We start from the raw sequence: 20,018 nt of genomic DNA, 5'->3' as shown, positions 1-20,018 counted from the left end.
TCTTAAAAGTTAACAACCTTCATTAAATGGATTTAATCAAGAAGGAAAATGAGGAACATTTTTCTGAAATGTAATTTTAAACTTTTTTCCCTGTATTATCTTCTTCTGAATGCTGTAGCAATGGCAAGCACTTATCTTGTGTCTCTCTTACAGCAGAGACTGCTCTTTCATTATCAGTTTTAAGAGACCGTAAACTTATCTCAGCTGCTGGAATCCTCCATGGGAGAAAAAAAAATAAATCAGTAATGATGTACATATCATCTGCCTCTGGGAAAGTCAAAACTGCCAGCGATATGCTAGGAAAGATCTGCTTAGACTCCTTTCACACAGTCTTGCAGCAGTTTTATTGTAACCAAGCAGCATAATTTCAAATACCATTCTACAGTGTGCTGACTGCAAGATCCTAAAATACATCTCTGCTCTGAACAACAACAGAGATTTCTATTGTGGGTCTCATGTTTACAGCTGCTCACTGATTGTGTCATGTTTGCTAAGCTTTCAAAAAATTATAAATTTTTTTACCCCACCACCGAGACTTACAAATTCAGCCTAGGATTTTGATAAGAAGTTAGTACAGCACCAGAGTTAGTAAGCTCGCTGAACTTGTTATTCTTCACAATTCTAGCTAAAAATTCCATGTGTTTTAGCCAATATACTTGGAAAAGTGTATTCCAGGGTCTTAGAAAAATCAGTAATTTGCAGAACAGGCCTCTTACATTGAGGGAGTCATCATATGACTGTATGAGGCATAGATGCACATGGGACACAAACATATCTGCATCATATTACTGCTTGGATGAGCATTTTGCTTCCTTTCTGCTCCCCAGTTTCACCAGCCAGAAGATGGGGATTGAAATATTTACCTTCTCCATAAAACACTGTAATTCTACACTCCCATCACTGGGACCCTCAGTGGTGAAGAAGCAAAAGGGAGGTACAGTCCTGCTGCTAGAACTGTTTGCATATTAAGGCATTATAGTATATAATAAATACATCAGGAAAAAAAAAAGAAACACATAGAAATAACCTGAAAGAAGCTAAACCAGGTATACTCCCTCTTAAAGCCTGGCCATTCACCTACAAAATCCTCCATGGGTTTGCTCTTCTCCTGGCCCTGTAATTCTTGAGTTTCAGATTGCACAGCAACAACAGCTTCAGAAGGAACACAGGCCAGGTTCAGCCCTGACTGCCCTCTTGGCTTTTAACTCTCCTTACAGAAGTGAATCTGGGTTTTCTGCAAGTCAGGAAGAGGGACCAGCACTAAAAATAATAAAATAATCAATGAGCACCTGTCACTGGATCATTCACTGGAAGATGGATCACTATGGACTCTGAGCAAAGAGAAATTACCTGTACAGACCATTATCTAAACACTTAAACTGCCAAGTCAAAAGACAATTCAGCTGCACCTTTGGCCAAAATGTCACCTACCCATCAGTTTTACATGGCACCTGAACCAACACAGGCTTGGGGGAAGCTGGCACAGAGGTGGATGATGCTTACTGTGACTTAAGCAAAGCTAAAGGAATGGTCTGGCCTGGTGTTCTCAAAGCCAAAGTGTTGAAACATCATGGTTCAGCTGGCTTGCCCAGAAGGTAAGCACAAATTGGCTGGACTGCCAAGTTAGAAGGGCAGTGATTAACAGTACAAAGTGCAAGTAGCAGACAGGTACTACAGGGATCCCTCAGGGGCAATGCTGTCTCAATTAGCAGAGAGACAGGAAGGCAGAAGGCACCCTAGGCAGGTATGCAGATGATACCAAGCTGAGGGAGCAGTCAATACATCAGAAGGTGGGGCTGCCATCCAGAGGGATCTTATCAAGTTGGAAAACTGGGCTGACAGGAGCTGCATGTGTCTCTGAACTTCTTGAGGAGTCTCATGCCTGAGACAGAATAACCCCCTGTTATAGTGCAAGGGGGGACTATATAATATATATATATATATATAGCTACAGTACAGGATGGGACTGATGAGCTAAGGAAGTTTGCACAAAAGGAGCTGGAGATCTCCCAGGATGAGTTGAGCAGCAGTCAGCAGCATGCTCCTGCATCAAGAAGGGCTGAACACATACAGAGCTGCATGGGCAAAGGTGCAGCCCTATTCAATACCTAGGAGACTGCACATGGTGAGCTATGTTCAGGTCTAGGTTCTGAAACACAACTTCAAATAATCTGGAGCAACTACAGTGGAGGGCTCTGAGAGTCTGGAACATGTAATTTATGAAGAAAAGATGAAAGCTTGGAGCTCATTCAGCTTGGAGAAGGCTTTAGGGAATATCTAATGTTGTCTTAACCATCTAATGAGTGGGTATAGACAATATGAAGCCAAATTCTTCCCAGACACACAGACAGAACAAAAGCCATCAGACACAAGTTGCAGCAAGAGAAAATCTGACTAGGTATTAGGAAAACAAAAAATCTTTGCCATGAAGGTAATAAAATCCAGAGAGATTATGACTGTTCATTGCTAGAGACAACCAACACTCAACCAGAGCAAGATATCAGCTATCTACTGAGGACATGAGAGGAGAACTGTAAAGCTGGTTTCCAGAGGCTGCTTCCAATCTAAATTATTCTACAATCCTACACAGGACACAGGCCTTCTGGATTGTCTCCTTCATATTTCATCACCTTCAGATACATTTCCTGTTTAAATATTTCTCTGGGTGTATCACACCTTCTGACTGCTGGAGAGCTGGTGGAAATGCTCTGAATTCTCTTTCCTCTCATCCTAGAACCTGTCAGTAGGAAGGACCATTATGATGAAACACTTCTCTCAAGCTACTGTTTTTTGCAGCTTCTTTTTTGGTGCTGTTCTCATGTTTTGGATACTATCTCTCAGCCAATATTTTTGGCTTCTGATGGTGCTTCCAACTTCTCCAATTGCAACAGGAGGACAGTGACCAGTTTACAGCTCTGCTTGGAGGGCTGCCAACATTATCAGCAAAACCCCAAAACTGGAGCACTCTCTTGTTTCATCATTGAGTTACTATGAGAAACAGCTGAGACACTGAAGCCACTAGCTGAAAAACTGAGGAATAAGTACAGCAGCAACCAATACTTGAGTTGGTTTCCTCTGCCATAGTCAGAGCTTAGCATCTAGGTAGAAGATAACAAATACAAAAATATTTTTCAACTGAAAAAAACTATGATCTGTGTATGTGCTGGAAATAATTATTGGCAGTGAACTGAGTCCTCCAGATGTGACAAGAATGCAGTGATTTGGGAGTCCCTTAGAGACAGCACCACAGATGCTGTCCATCTGTTGCATTTTCTAAACAGACTGATTCTTTAAGTACCAGAAATTTTCACATAGAAAAGTCAACCTAGATTCTGCAGAAGTTAACAGTACTCATGTGGGAAAACCAAACTTTCAACTCCAGATATGTATAGAATAGAGCATTCTCTGATCTCAGGTACCAGAGACACAGCAGCTGAAGCCTCCAGATGTTTCTTTAAAAGAAGACTTCTTCAGTAATGACTTACAATTATTTAAGGTTTCTTTCCTCATTTCCCTGGAAATCATGGATGGCCCACTGGTAATTTCAATGGCAAATTTATACAGGAATATTCTCAATTCAGGCAGTCCAGCTCTTTTGCCCAGCAGGAGAAGTCACAGAAAAGCATTTCACAATTTGGAGCCGAGTAGGCAGAACTTTACTACTCTGAAGTGACAGCTTCATTAGGAAGGGGGAAAAAAAATATTTTTCATGCAAGTTAGCTTGAAGAGGAGAAAATCTTTGCAATGCAAGAACACAGTGGTGCTTTCTCAGAAAATACTAGGTTTAGGTAACCTCTCAGATTTTCTGCAGTCTTACTTGGTACACCAGCTCTTTGTCTGTCCTAGGATTTTGCTGCACATTACAATACCTGAAATAACAACTCCGTTTCCCCTTGCAAAACAGAAGCCCAAAAGGCTCTCTACACACACAGTAAAAAGTTGAAAGCATCAATTATAGAAGGAAAAATATTGTAAAACAGATAAAGTGAGAAATTGTCCTCACACTAAGACAGAAGAAATGTTTGGAGATCTGGCTTTTTATGTAATGAAGACTTTCACACTTGGGTTAGTACATGTCACGTTGCTGGATGGGCATTTTTAATGTACAGGTTTCTCTTCATACTGAAAGGATTATTGCTTAAGTTAGACACATTTTTTTGTCCACATTAAAAGGATATTTTTCAATCTAAATACTTCCTCTATTTCAAAATGAGTAGTTCATATATGGCAACATAAAATACACTGTTCACCATCCCTCCCTGCTTACCAATACAAAAGATATCTGAAGAGCACCCTGATTTCTGCTCCCTGTCGAGGCATAAGCTAAGACTTTATTTTTGGCAGACAAGCTGCTCTTTCAATGAACAAACACTTACATATCTCCATTTAAAAATACTGATTAGCAAATCTCACAGCACTTCACCAACACATCCAGTCAAAACATCACTGAGTCTACTGTGTTGCTCCCAAACTGGAAGGATGTTGGAAACTTAAATGATTCATTTACAACTGATCTAAAGATGAGAGTTCTGCAATTTATGTTTTATTGTCAAGTGTTTAAAGGATATAATCTAAATAAAATACACAATAAACAAGCATCAAAGCATACATTATCTTATTTCCAATTAGCAAGTCAAAATAAAGAAGGCATGGGGAACATTTGGCTTCAAAAGGAAAGCTCTGGAAGAAATCAAGGTTTTGGTTGTTTTGGGTACATCTAAGGCTCCTATTTTTCCAAACAGTTGAAACTGGTTAAGATGGAAAGATAATTCTCTCTCTCAAACAGGGGAGAATAGCAGATATACCACCATGTGATCAAGTATTACAACAATAGTGAGCCAGTCCAGCAGTTAAACCTAAAAGACATTTTCTCTTGCCTTCAAGGAAGGAGACAGATCTGCCATAAAGGCAAGCTAACAGTGAAAGGTTAGAAAAGGCTCAGCTCATAGTTTTACTTGGCATGAGATCACAAAATGCTAACACTCTTTCATGGAGAAGCATTTCCAATATGAAGTTTGAGTATGTCACACAAAGAGAATCCTAGTGACAAACAGCTGAAAAATAAAACAGCTCTTGAGAAGTACTTCTACTAATTTTAAAAATGCTTATTAGGATGTAAGAAATCATTAACAAGAGCACTTTTGACATATGAGGGCAGGACAAGTACAAGAATTAATCTCATTTTTCCACATCTTGTTTCTCTGATATACCTTCATTTTGTTCTTATAACATCAAAAAACCACAAGCTAAAAAACCAAGCTGCATAAGACTTAAGAATACAATGAAAGTGGACACAGTATTAGAAGACCTTGAGCAAAAATAATATTTGCAGACAGCAAGCACAGAAGTGCTTATGTCTCAACGCACTGGTTTTTATTCACCCTATTTTGCATTACTGATCTTAATTAAAGTATTTAATAATATTAATTTGTCTTCTAAGACATCATTCTTTCTGCATTAAAATGCAAATACTCAATCTTCAAAATTATTTAAATGAAGGAGAGCATTTAATTTTCTAATTGACTTCTAAAGTATTAAAATGCAGAAAACATTAGTGATGGCTGCAACCAGGAATATTTTTCAGTGACCAGATCAAAACCATGAACCATAATTGATCATGTTTGCTACCAGGATTTATTTAAACAAAGCATCAGATAACACCTTTTTGTTTTCTTTTTTTTTTTTTCTTAAGGGGGATGGGCACGCATGGGAGGAAGGGGAAGCGTGTCCTCCACACCCCACACCACATCCACCATATCCTCTGACAAAAGCAAGTATGTGCTACACAATGACCAGCTGCACCCCACTGTTTTTTATTTAGCCAGTGTTTGCAACATATGAGATCCATAAGGTCAAAACACCACCCAGTCCTAACGCTGGTCTTGCTGACATAAGCACCAAAAATCAGATGCAGAGATAACACTTCGGAATTAAGCAGAGAGCCAACCTAATCATTTCCTCTTTTAAACAAGCTTTAAGAAGATTGTTAAATATTTATTTTCACAAGTATGCAAGGATCACTCAAGGTCAAAGACATCAGAGGTGTGATCCCCTTTCTTATCACCCCTCCTTTGTACTTATTTCACTGGAAGGAGGCCTCTCTGCCATCACATTTCCCTCCCCTCATCCATCACCCAGAACTTGTCTTGCCTTCACTCCACTCATTACTTCCCATGTCTCTGTCACCATGTTTCAAAGCCTCATCCCCTCTCAGTGCTGCTGGTAAGGGCTGCCCCTTTTTATTTTTATCCTGGTATTCCTGACGCCTTCAGAGCTCTCCTGTTGCTTGCTTCAGTTTCTTTCCTTCTTTTACCTTTACCATGAGAATGTCTCATTAGTTCAGGAACCCCAAATTGGAACCTAATTACTAGGAGGACAGACTATGCAATGAATTTTAGTAATTATTATTTTTATGCAGGCAGTTATAGACCACTATTACACACATTAACAAGCTGGCTCAGATGTGTCTGCTGTTAAGTATTTCTGTGTTACACAAGGCCCAGCCTGGTGACAGAGCACAGGACTGCCAGACAACTGATGTTTCTTCTACCTGCCCATAATGAAATTCAAGCCTATAATGACAAGGGCTCCAGTGGACCTAATCCATAAGCCTACAGAATAAAGCCTGTTCCTTCGATTCAAAGAGGGACCATGACCACTGGTTTTGTCCCAACACAGAAAAGTATGATGGGCAATGGCAAAGGATCTTCAAAATTAAACCAGTCTAGGTGCAATTGCTTTATTGAGAGCAAACCCCCTGGTTTTCAGCCACCATACCCATCCATGTGCTTTGAAAAAGAGTTGCCTAGAGACTTGAAACACCCTCTTCTAAGCAATGATGTATTTCTGCAGCTACATTTCACAAGAAGTCTATTTTGACTTTTACTGCTCAAAATTTCCCTTAAATGAGGAAAACAAATAACAAAGCTATCAAACCCAGCCAAAATCTGTAATCTTGATAGGCCATCTTGTGACCCTGTCCCCTCTGTCTCTACAGATGCTTTGTTTAATGCTGTTTTATGGAAAAACTGACAATTTGAGTCACCTGCTGGGTACCAGCATGCTGAGGGGAAAAAAGTTGGTCACTCCTCCACACAAAAGCTGGTGAGAATTTCCACAGTGAATTCCATGGGAAAGGATCAGGCCTCCCCTTGCCAGCAGCAGAGGTCAAATACTATTTTAGCCCGAGTTGGTAACAGAAAAGCAGATTTTCTGAGTGTGCAATTCTTAAACAAAACATTAAGTCTGAACACACACACACACACACACACAAAATTACAGTTCTCCTGCTTCTTTTGGATGATATATTTAGAAATCCTATTAGCTGGAGAGATCAGCATTCTTATCTGAATTTCCAGGATGCTGTAATGTGCAAAATTAGAGCAGCTCTCTTAAGTGGGTCAATTATCACTACTGCACTTACAGCAGCTTTTCCCCTCTGTCCCTGCAGCATCCATAATGGGCACTCAGCACAAGGATTTAAACAGTAAGATGTTGAGTTGACACAAGCCACAAGGTAAAGTTCCCTTCCCCTTTTATATTTCCAGTATCTTAAAGGCACAAAGCAAATCACCCAAATACAGAATCTCCACATGAAAATTACAGTCTCCCTGCGGAAAGCTTCCATGATTTTCAGTGACAGGGCACCCTGCAGGATAATGCCAGTCAGCAATCACACAGTTTTTTTATGCCACATCTGAGTCAAGCACAAGTGGGGTTTGTGGCTTTCCCTCCACGAGTGACAAGAAGAGAAAACCTGAGTGCTACAAACCATCTCCCTAGCCCTGTCCCTCAGGTGCAGGGCCATACAAACCAGCTTAAAAAGTTTCAGGCTATTTCTGTCTCAAGAGGGAACTCTCTATAAAAGACACTGCAAATCACCAGATATGAAACAATGCAAGTGTTCAGCATCACTTCAGAGACTACAAAGACATCCAGAGAGGACTGACAGATACAATACAGGACCTGGGGAGACACAGGATCTTCTGCAATGCATCTGGAGGCCTGGAGCAGCCCTTGCAGTGAGGGGATGCAGCATGGCAGAGATCAGAGCCACACAACAGAGCACACAATGTCAACGAGCACGAGGAGGGGAAAATTTTATTTTCCCACCAACAGGAAACACAAAACACTTAATTTTCTCTGCAGCCTAGTTCCTTTATAGAGATCTCTTTTTATGGAAAAAAAAAAAAGCGTGAGGCAGAACTGCTAATGAAAAATTGTATGATTCTCCTTCACTCCATGGAAAAGAAGACTGGATATTCTGGCTCCAGGTCATGGGCCCTGCTGTTGAAATTCAGCAGTCCCAACCCAGGCTGGAGGAAGGGTGACAGAGAGAAATTAAGGTGAAGAAATCAAATTTCTATTGCTGTCCCTGGCTGCCCTCTTCCCTATGTCTCCATAATTTTCTCCTGTGGTACCAAGTAGGAATGACCAGACAAGCCAAGCGTTACCAAACACTGGAAATAGCTGCTAATAACATGGGACAACATTAGCCACACCCTGTCTACTTGAGGGGGAAACTTTTCATTAGTGGATTGAAATTCTCCCACCTAAAATCTATCCACTCTAAAGCTTAGCAGTTTTAAAACTTCATTTTGAAATGAAGTGGACAAGGCTTTTCCAAGATTTCAAGCCCCATCAGGAAGCACTTCTTTACCAAGAGTGTGGTCTGACACTGGAACAGGCTTCCAAGAGAGGTGGTTGATGGCTCAAGGCTGTCAGTGTTCCAGAGGCATTTGGACAAGGCCTTTAACAACATGCTTTAACTTCTGGTCAGCCCTGAAGAAGTCAGGCAGTTGGACTAGATCATCATTGTAGGTCCCTTTCAAATGAAAATGTTCTCTTCTATTCAACTTTTTATGAAGTTAAGGTCCTGGTGTCCTTTACCACACACACAAAAATCTGGTGACATGAAACAAAGTAATTTGCTTCTGTAAATATTTTATGTATTTTAGCTGAGTAATTTAAAATCCATTTTTAATCTCATATCTCCTTGTCACACTCAGCACCTGAACAAAACACATTTTGAATGCTACTGTATTTAATCAAAAGTAAAAGGTCAGTTGCTAAAAAGAAAGTCCTTAATCAAAGAGAAATAGAAATTGGTTTTATAAACTTCCCTAACTATAGCTCTAAAATTTTGTTGATTAAAGTCTAACTTTAAAGTTAATTTTTAATTGGGAACATTAAGGCCTGCTGGCTCCAGGAAGTTTTAGTAGAGGTCAAAAGATTGCTGGAGATCTAATTTTTCATTTCTCTTAAAAAAGGAAGTCTTGCCCTTTTCCTTGCAGTGATAGACCTTGAAGTGTTAGTATGGAAACAAAGAATGTACCCATCAAAGACTTTCATGGCAAGATTACACAAACCTTCCAAAGACAGTATGGAAGCTGACAGAGCCTGCTAATGCTCAAGAGGAAATCAGCTGAATTTCTCTTGCAAAGCCCAACAAGGCACAAAGGCTCAGTAGCTGCTGCCTAATCTAGGATTAGAGATACCAACTCCTTAGTCCACCTGGGTAACTTTGAATGTGTCACAGTGCCTCTGTTCTGCACCTGGAAATGAAGATAAATACTCTCAACTTCACTTACTGTGACATGAAAATAAACACATTAAACCAGGAGGCATTCATATAGCTTGGCATTAAAGTCCTAGTACTGTAGACAAATAGGAAATAACAAAGTACTGCCCCCTTCAGCAAGATGTCCTTTTTTTTCCCAAATCCTTCATGCCTGCTGGGATCCTGCAATGGCTCTGTGATCTTCCCTCAAACAAAAGGGAGGTTCACAGGGCAGAGGAAGCAGGCGAGGAAAAACAGTTTACACTTTCCCACCCACTGCAAGTTTACACACAGAAGACACCAAACTTTCTCCTGTCAGCCTTCCACTCCCAGCAGTGAAATTTAAGAGGCATTTAGCAGAAAGGTTTTTCTGAAGAGAGGCCTCACTTGGCTGACCCCAGAAGGACCACACCTCTTTCCTCCCCTACACACAAAGCCATTGAAAATCATCTGAACAACATGGGCAACCTCCATCTCAGGAAGGTGGCCCAGCCCTGGGTGGTGGGGAGGGCTCTGTGAGCCCCCTGGCATTGAGACTGCTCAGCTTTATTAAAGGGGGGAAACCTGCCTTGAATTTACCTCCAGAGGCAAACAGAAGGATATTTACACAAGATAGCTGGTAAAGGAACTTTGTGAGGACTCTATTCACGTGGAGAAGGTTTTATTTACTAAGCTCTAACAAGACAGGATTTGGTTTACTATTAAAGGTGCATTTTCCAGAGAGCTTCAAAGGGAAAGAATAAAGAGATAAAAAAAAGAAAAGTGCATGTGTAGGGGATAAAAGACATTTACCATGTAGAATCATGCTGGAAAAAAACCTCCTGGTGGTAGCACTAGGAAATATTACTGACAAAATAGTGGAGAGTTGTACAGCTTTTTTAGCAGCTGTGTACAGTAAAAAGGATTAGAAACAGAATGCAATGTTCCTTGATTAAAACAAACTGATATCCCACCTGGAAAATCCTGGCCAGGCTCTCATTGTTCCTGAGTGACCCTAGGGCAGCCAAAGGTTACAGCCCAGCCCTTAAGTCACTCAAACACCCTGCCTGGCTCTTCCCAATTTCTCTCTCTTGGGAACAGCAGGACCAGCTAAAGAGCCCTTTGTTTCCATTCAAATATATGCAGGGGTGGAAAAGCTGTTCAAAACATTAAAGAAAAACAACTGAGGACTGTTACTATTCCAAGAAATAAATTAAGGGCCAGAGTCTGAAATGCCCAGACTGCTGGCACTGCCAGCTGAAGTCAGATGTCACGGGAAACGTTCAGCACCGTGCAGCCTCTGGGATGGGAACAAATGGTTCCAATAAGCCTGAGGAATTAAAAATTACTGTCTTCTTCAAATGCATTTTTATTGCATTATACCTTTACTTCTGACATGGATAATATAGATGCACTTTATTAAGAGAGTAATAAATTAAAGTTTTATAGGTAGCTCATCAAAGGGATGAAACACCCCCCATATTCAGCTAATGGCTTGTAAGCCATCTTCCCTTTAGAACATTAATGCTGACAAGTTATATAAGCAAAGCAAATGAAAAGCTATGTCAAAGTTGCTGCACTGTGGGGTTTTGTGTCAAATAAGCTAATAAAAACCATAAATTGAGGTAAAATCAATTCAGATCTCAAATACTCTATTAAACTACTAAACTCTCCGAAGAACTACAAATAAAAGCTATACTTTAAATAAAATTTATGCTGTCTTTAAGCTTCAGAACTATTTTTTTTTTATTTTTAAAAATGTGGTAATAGAATATTTTGCATTTTTGCATTAGTTTTTATTAATGAAATTAATTAATTGAACACATAAGAACCAAGGAGAACTTTATATTTTCCTATTCAGACTGAGGTTTTTTCAGGCATGATTCAGACTGCACCAGCAGACTTGGCTGCATTTTGCCTCACATTTTCACAGAGGCTGGCTGGCGACATGTACATTATGAAAAAAGAAGAATAAGCAGATATTCGTGTTAGATAAATACATTCCACTCCCTCAAACTGCACTCAATGCAGACACAACTAAATTATGTTTTCCCCTCTCCAAATGCTTCCCACTCCTTTGGTTCTGCCACTGGAAAGACCATAACATTTTTTGCCACTTCTGCCTCTGACTGCATCCCACTGAACCTCCCCAAGCACAAACATACTTCGTACCTTCTACCTTAATACTCTAAAAGAAATATGCTGTGTCTTATTCTACAGTAACTTATCTGTTCCCAGCTAATCTCTCTTCCCTCTGTGACTCACAAGTCACTCCACTAAATCACCTGGGCCACCCAAAACCAAGGTGCTGTCTCTGAGCTCTGACAATGCCACTGCCCATCACCATTTCTTCCATGCACTTCTTTCCTCTAAAATCCATTGACCAATATTCAGTCTTTAATCTTCTTTCTAAATTTCTCCCAAATGTCTTTGTAAGAGTTCTAGAACCAACACAGTGATAACGAACACTTTAAACTCAGTAAATCTTGTATAACACTTAGCAGTGTTACACAATCTTGAAGTGTTACAGATACTGTATGTTTTTTTACAGCATCTCTTCCTTGCTTGCCATCATCTGGTGCCTTCTCCAGAAGACCAAAACCAACTGAAAGTTATAACCCTGAACATGCATCTGCACTCTTGCTAAAGCATCTTGTCACACAGCCATCCTCTGCACTAGGTCTTAGTCTCTCCAAAACAAAGGCCCTGGGAATATGCCTGCCTTCTGTAGCACCATTTCTATATTGCCAGAACTAGGCTGGAAGCAAATATAACATGCTGATAATTGCCATCATAATTAATCTATGGAGGTTTGAATCTATTTTCATTTCAAAGGTCAGCAGTATGCACCTGTGTCTCTCAGGTTTTCAAGTTTCTAATGAAAGTATAAGGTATCAAAAAAGGAACTTAGATTTCAATGTTCCAAATCCATAGTTTATTTGGAGTTTGATTTTTCAAACTACAATGGATTTAAACACTGAATACCAAACTAAAAATTCAAACAGCAGAACACAGGCAGAAGCTCAACTCTCCCAGAGCAACACAGTTAAATTCTTAATCTGCACCACAAAATTAAGTTTATCTAATGGATTTTAAAAAAAAAAAAAAATCAGTGCTAACAAAATTGAGCCATACAGTCATACACTACAATTTCTTGATCCAGAGCTGACACAGTACCTGTGCAAATGAAGATGGAGTACTTTGTGGTATTGATAAAGAAAGACAGAGCCCATCTTTTCAGTCTTATTCAAAGCCTGGCCCTAGTATTTTATGTGAAGTACCACACAACTAATTACCTCCATTTAACAAAAAAAGGCTGGGAATTAATTTCTGTATTTATTAAATGTCAACCAGAGTGGTTCATCTTGCATGTCAAACAAGCAAAGGAATTTTTTTTTGTTTGCTAGAAAAGTCAGCTACACTTGCTGCATAGATGGCTGCTACATTACAATGTTCCTACTTGCCTATTACAGCTTATACTGCTTCCAATGCTTTTTTATCACTACTAGTGGGGGAAAATGGATTTTCATATTATGGCTAGGCTATCATCCAGTGGTATCAAATAATGACTGTAAATAAATTACATATTTTATGGGCATAAAAATTATTGGCAATTCTTTCAAATCAACACTGTCTTTAAGGTAATGATAGAGTAATACTCTTCAAAATTCACATGGAGACTCTTAAAAAAACAACAGTGCAACAGACAAGCCTACCTTTTAATTCCATTATTCCTGCAAAACCACATTTTTTTAAAACAACAAAATGCAATGACCACAACACTAATTTTAGAATACTGAATGCAGTTTCTGAAACTAAAAATAATAATCTTAAAAGGAAGGCTAAGCTGTTCAACTGCTAAAATACAGAATGGAAACAGCAATCTAGAAAAAGCAGCAAATCAAATAGAATACTGATGATATGCACATACTGCTTTAAAGTCAAAAAGAACTAAAAATAACACTGAAGAAATTGTTTGACACTACAACTCCAAATTTCAGCAGCTGAAATACACATAAAATAAGTAAAAAATATTAACTAAATAAATTTGGATCATCAGTATTTAAAGCTTACATGTAGTTCTACAAGGCAAAAATAGGGATGGTCCAGAGGCAGGGAGTGCTTACTTGTAACTCCAATCTGTGCCCAGTCCCACCTCCAGCCAGTGATTTCCTGTATGACTTGGAGCAAATTTCAGAATTTATCAAATATCTTTTCCCCAAAACCCACCAGCAAAAGAAGAAAATCCAAATAACTTATGGAAAAACCCACTGAAACCCTAGCCTGTTCTTCAATGCTGACACTACAGGAGGCTTGGTTAGTTTTCATTGGTTTAAAAACAAAAAACAAAACAATGGCTAAAAAAACCACACCTAGCAAAGCACTGGAAAATTACCATCTTATGTGGGAAGAAAACACTGAGAAAGAAGAAATGTTGAGTTATTGATGGGAGGCAGAGTGACATTCATAGCTTCTTGTAAATAGGAAGTATGAAAGAAAGAAAATTTAGAAAGGGAAAAAACTACTTGAACCATAGGGAAAACTCCCATTAATTTCATCATGCAAAACCAACAGTGACAAGGCTATCCTAAACACTTACCTTTGCAAATTTTTAATCAACATCTAACCACGATAGTTGACTTGCTAAAGGTATGTCTTTTTATTCAGTTATTTATTTATTTAAAATGTGAAAGGATACGAGGAGTTCCTTCTGTCCTACACACCAGGTAGAGACATGCAGCAATTACATGGGTCATCTTTCTTCCCCGGGTTAGGTGCTTGCTCACAGCCATCTTGAAAAAATTAAAGGCAGTATCCAGGCAATGTTGATTGAGTTGAAGCTGATTTCCCAAGTGGTGAATCTGACGTTTCCCTAGAAAATTTAACAAGGAAAAAAAATGCTTAACAACGTGGTAGTTAATACGCTTTTGCGTTGGGGATTTTTTTGTGGGTTCTTTAAAAGACAAAATTGAGGGGGCAGGTTTCGTATCTGTGTGAAATGCAATAACCTCTGAAGTTTCAGGAACTATATATCATCCTCAGCTTCTTAGGATAAAAAAAAAAAAAAGTGCCTCATTTTTGGCATTTGCAAAAATATTGAAATGCATACAATCAATGAGCCCTGAAATGAAAACAAAGCTGAAAACGTCAGCCCCAGAGAGGATCTAAAGCATAGCCAAGGCTTCTTACCAAAAAAAAAAAAAAAAAAAAAAAAAAAAAGATTATGCCCCCCTTGCTCTAAGTTTCATGTCACAATTAGTACTTGGTTAGCTGTAGTGATGAACATCTGAAAACCAGAGGTCACGGCACATTGAAATTGACACACAAAAAGAGGAGACATTTTCCTGCAACTCTCCAAGAAGTAAAAAGTCTGCAGTTCCTCTGACCACAGCCAAAGCCCACAAGGAAAGGAGCTCTGCTCTGAGTTTGTCCATGATCACCACAGATGGGAGGCACTTCCTTCCTCTGAACACTTTCACATCAGAGCCTTCATTTAAGACTTGGCTGCTAGACTGACAAGATTCGTTTGTGGCTGCAGGAAAACAAATGTGCCTTCACTCCTAAATAATAATTAAAAAAAAAAAAAAAAAATAGTGTACTTTGGGTGATTCATGGCAGGAAGTGGTACAGCTGCTGGGACAGATGTGGGAAGCAAGGTCTGGTCCACCCTCACAGCTCCAGCTGCGGAAGAGCACGCTGAAAATACAGCTTAAGAAAAAGATGGGGGAAGTCATAAGGAAAACAGAGCACCAGAGTTCCTCAGCATACAGGGTCAGATGGCACATCAAAAAAGATCCTTTAATTCAATGTGCCGGACAGAGGTTCCCAGTCGTGTAGTTACAGGAAACACTGGCCTCTTCCTTTCTGAGATGTCAGGAGTGGCTGTGCTGAAGGTGGTGAGGCACCTGGCATCTGCCTCAGCCACCTCTGGTCACAGACAGTGAGGATGACCAATGCTTACTAGACCACAAGTACCTGTACAGACTGCATGTCTTACAGAAATTGCTGCACTATCATCACTAATAACATGATAGAAACGCTTAATGTCTGAACAACCCTCTGCCAAAGGTGCTGCTTCAATTCAGCTGTAATAAAAAGTGACTCCAGACACACAGCCAGGGTCAACAAGGCTCTTGCCAAATAGAAGCTGCCAAAAAAGCAGCAGCTTCTCCTTCCTGCACATGTGGCAGTTTTACTGTGCACTCACCAATGACACCTCCTTTAAGGCACATTGGTCAGCCAGGTGTGAGACACATGGATAAAGTGATGACGGAGGAAGGAAACGTCACCTCCCACAGGAGGTGTGGGTACAGTAAGCTACTCAAACATAATCCAAAGCCCAGTAAGTGAATAGTTTTTCCACTGCCATCAGCAAGCCCTGGACTTGCACACTCAGCAGCCTCAAATACAAATACTACATCTTCCCAAAACTAAGACACTTAACTAGCACTTGTCTTCCCCTTAACTTTATTTCATACTTCACAACCTGTATGGTGAAGCGGGATCAAGACTTTTATGTCCCTAAGAAACAAGCAGTTTGTACTCATCTGTGGGGAAAAAAATGCACTGATGACTCTTGAGAATGAAAATTCATTTTTGCAGTGGCAAAAAAGCAGCTTCCCTGATTGCTCCCCTCCCTGAGCAAGGTCACTATGGAGCCATCATTTTGCCATGCATGGCTTCTGAGATGAAGACAAAGAACTGTCATGGGGTTTTAGGTACTACATTCAGATGTACAACAATTAAAACAAACAAACAAACAAAGCAAAAACAAAACAAAAACAAAAAAACAGACATGACCATGCCCCTATACCTCTCCCTTAGCTACAGGGAGATCCCCACTGCAATCACTGCACCAGCAAGTGGGCTGCATCTGACATAAATAAGATGGTCCAATTCAGTGTCCTCAAAGTCAAAAAAAGAAACAATAAAGAAACGAGGAACTATTCAGCAGTTACTGTTAATAGTTTAGTAGTGTTGTCTGAATTTTCCATGTAAGTAAAGCTTTGTGAAAACAGAGAGGACAGAGTTGCTCCTGTGCCATGGAAGAGCCACGTCCACTCCTGAATGCTTCTTGGGCAAATGGTGGAACCAGTATGCAGAGCCCACCTGGCTCCACAAGGACCAGGATGGTTTACCACCAAGATGAGATAATGAAGAAGCTTTCCATGCCACCAGCATGGCAATAGCTGATGTGGCCCTGGGCACACACCAGAGAACAGCCCAAATGAGCCAGAGATGCAAAATAAAGAGCAGGACATGAGCACTCCCCCAGCACTCCTCTGGCCCATCCCCATCCCCAGGTAATCCTCACAACAGCATTCTCATCCAGGGCTCCACATCACAAAGGGCACTTCAGAAAAAAAGAACATTCCAGAAGAGGAAAAAATAACACAGAGGAAGATATTTGAAATTAATTTCTTTCACAAGCTGTTTTTCCCACTGAGCTGGTCCTGTCCCCAAGGTACCATTAATATTCTCTGAGTATTTAACTTTTTCTTAATTTCAAATATTGAAATATAAGTCATCATAATCTAACCTGGATAAACAGTATGATTGCTTGAGTAAGATATGCTTTGATATGCTTTTTTTACCTGAGCTCCTCATTCAGCATCAATATTTTAAAATGCAATTACTCTAGGGGTGACCAGTCATTGTCTACTGACAAATACCAAAGAGACCTAAAAGCACAGAAAGCTACTGAGCTTTCTGCTAGGAAATGGTATTTCATTGAATGTTCTACTCAGCCTTCAGCAGACCAGCGAAGGCTTTAACTCTGTGTTAATGCTCTCTCAAGCTACTTTGTAGTATTATGTCAGGCATACATAGTTTGTGGAAAAATAAGACATCTGTTACACTACCATTGATCCTCCAAATGAACAACAAAACACAGGACAAGAAGCATCTTAGAAATCATGTGCATCATGATGACTAACTTGGTTTTGTCCTTATCTGTTACAAGAGAGAAAAAAATGTATTGCTTAGAGCATCATCTAAGATAAACATTTACATCCTGCAACCAGTCTGCTATTTACTAAAGAAAGATCAAAAGCTTTGCTGTTCCCCCATCATCTCCACCCCTTGAATTTAACATGACAACAAAGTCCTATTTTTCTGATATCTTTTGTAACACTAACAACCACAAAATAAAATGTTGGAGAAGTAAAATAAAAAGCACTAGCAATCATGCTTCTAGATTTCTCCACAGTGAACACAGTAACAACAAGAACCTTGTAATCCTTATGGTTCCTTCACAGATTCAAGAAGCATCACCATTTAAAAGGCAGCTCCAAGAAAAAATATGTAACCCCTATAGAGCAGGTGCCCCAGTACTGCAGTCCAGTACCAAGCTGTTGTACAGTGCCCTTATCACAGTCAATTTTGTGTTTTCCAACCTCTCTGCCAGTCCCACCAATCTGACATTTTCAGAACTGAAAAACGCATCTTCATCATATTTTATTTAACTTTAAATATAGTGATTTAAATCTTTTGGTATCTGAAAAGGAGATGTTCACATCTACAGCTACTGCAAATAAGAAAATAATGGTGCAAAATAAATTCTTTATTCAACAGCAAATATGAACAGGGACCAAATACACATTCATACCACCAGCCCTCAACATGAAAAGTCCTCCTAATTGTGCTATGGTAGCCACAAACCTTGCTAAGCATTCAGCTACCTTCTTACATCAGTGACTGCTCCCCCAGCAGCTGGGTCAGTGCAGGGAGGAACTGCAGAGCAGCTTTGAGCTGGTAAAGATGAGCAATTCCCTCCAGCAAACCAACCATCAGCACTTGAATCTACTCCCATTCCTACTGCTCCTCACTAGCTGAGTGGCATTTTATAATCTTCCATTTGTTGTTTATCTCCTGACTGTATTGTTTGCTCCAGACCACCAGCATGGCTTCAGTCAGCCCTCACAATGGCCCTTTCTGCCAGTTTGACCATATGGTCCCAGTGTGCAGTGAGCTGGTCCAGCTACCTGCAAGAGTGCAACAAGCCTTATGATTTCAGCCAGAACAGTGGGAAAATTCAACATCACAATGCAATTTATTAGCAATCTGCTCCCCTTGGTATTTACCAGATTACAACGCAGTCTTACAAACTCAAATTAAATGAACTGCTCCACTGGGTGGAAAAAAGAACTGCCACATCTTTAACTGGCCATGCTCTGGATTATAAAAAAAACTCAAGACAAGAGCTTCATGACTTTCTGATCCATTTTACCCAGTGGAACAAATTTTTTTTTAAGTTTCAGTGGGACACTACTCTGAAAATTTGTAACTACTATCTCTGTACTATAAAGGAACATCCTCATGTGGAACAGTCAGAAATAAATATTGCATTTTTTTCTAAATTGCTAGACAAGAGTACCATATATAAGACAAAATACACGGGGGTAAAATGAGTTTCCTAATACATGCATCTTTTATTAGTAGCTTGCAATAAGTCGCCTCTTTGGGGCGTTACCTGTTTTTGAAAGATCCCAGCATTTTTTTTAAAAACAAGAAAAAGAACCTTTAAGGTCAATGTTTACACTTCATGCTTGCAATTTAGTGATGACATTAAAATGGTGTCTAAGTATCTTTGGGAAAAGGAACAGTGCCTTTTTAAAGACAGGACAAGCTTTTAGCAAGGATACAAAAATCTTCCCCCTTCCTTCAGCAGTAAAACAGTAAAATTATGCTGCTTTAAAGAGCAAAAGAAAGAAAGTCAAAAAACTACGGAATTTTTGTGATATACAGGACACATCAGACAGCTCCCCTTTATTTCTCAAAGGTTCATCATAGCATTAGGGTGGAGAGGCAGGCAAGGGAAGAAAAGAGAGAGAAAGGCTGCTGTAAGTAACACACAAAATCAAGTTCCCAGGCTACCAAGTAGTAAAGTTTATCACGCTCCTGAATCTGCATCAAAAAACAAAAGGCCCTTTTCAGTTTTTAGTTCCAAGCCTACTAAAAAAGCATTTCTACCCTGCTTCTCACAGCATGCTGAAAGAAAAAACATCATCTTCACAACTGATGCCAACCTCAGTGCTTTGAACTGGCATGTAAGACCTGAACTGATGAGTTCAGATAGGACCACTGAATGCTTCTATCCTTTTAAGAAAATTTCATTTCTTTTGATGGAGGAAACAGTAGTTATTACAAAACAAAATGTGTAGGCTAGAAATCACAAAAAGATTTGCAGAAAATCTTGGTAATACTATATGCTTACACAAGAGGCAGTTGATAGCAAAACTGCAGCTTAAGTTATAATAGAAGCAAAATAGAAAAGGGGAAAAAATCAGACCCATTTTTCTTTCTTTTATGATCTCGTTATTACCGAAACATCTTGTTCCCTTCCACTATTCAAGAGGAATCATACCTTTTTTTGGATTCCTTAAAAATCAGTAACGTCAAGCAGCTACAGCTATAAATTACTCTCATCTGGCTTCTGCCTGCTCATCTGCAGCCCTCCCCTCAGCCTAACAGAGACTGT

At 39.6% G+C, this 20,018-nt stretch overlaps 1 protein-coding gene across 1 annotated transcript in view; it reads right to left on the bottom strand.

Annotated features, from left to right (window-relative positions):
- The window catches only part of BRF1 (BRF1 general transcription factor IIIB subunit), a 170,813-nt gene that overhangs the window by 111,562 nt on the left and 39,233 nt on the right, over positions 1-20,018 (bottom strand). The window contains exon 3 of the mRNA XM_071745373.1: positions 14,238-14,411. Within this exon, the coding sequence (XP_071601474.1) occupies positions 14,238-14,411 (174 nt within the window). The remainder of the gene's footprint in view (positions 1-14,237; positions 14,412-20,018) is intronic.

This window comes from Heliangelus exortis, chromosome 5, assembly GCF_036169615.1.
Source record: "Heliangelus exortis chromosome 5, bHelExo1.hap1, whole genome shotgun sequence".
NCBI classification, from domain to species: domain Eukaryota; kingdom Metazoa; phylum Chordata; class Aves; order Apodiformes; family Trochilidae; genus Heliangelus; species Heliangelus exortis.
The sequence above is the reverse complement of the archived record's forward strand: the minus strand, read 5'-3'. Positions and strand labels throughout refer to the sequence as shown.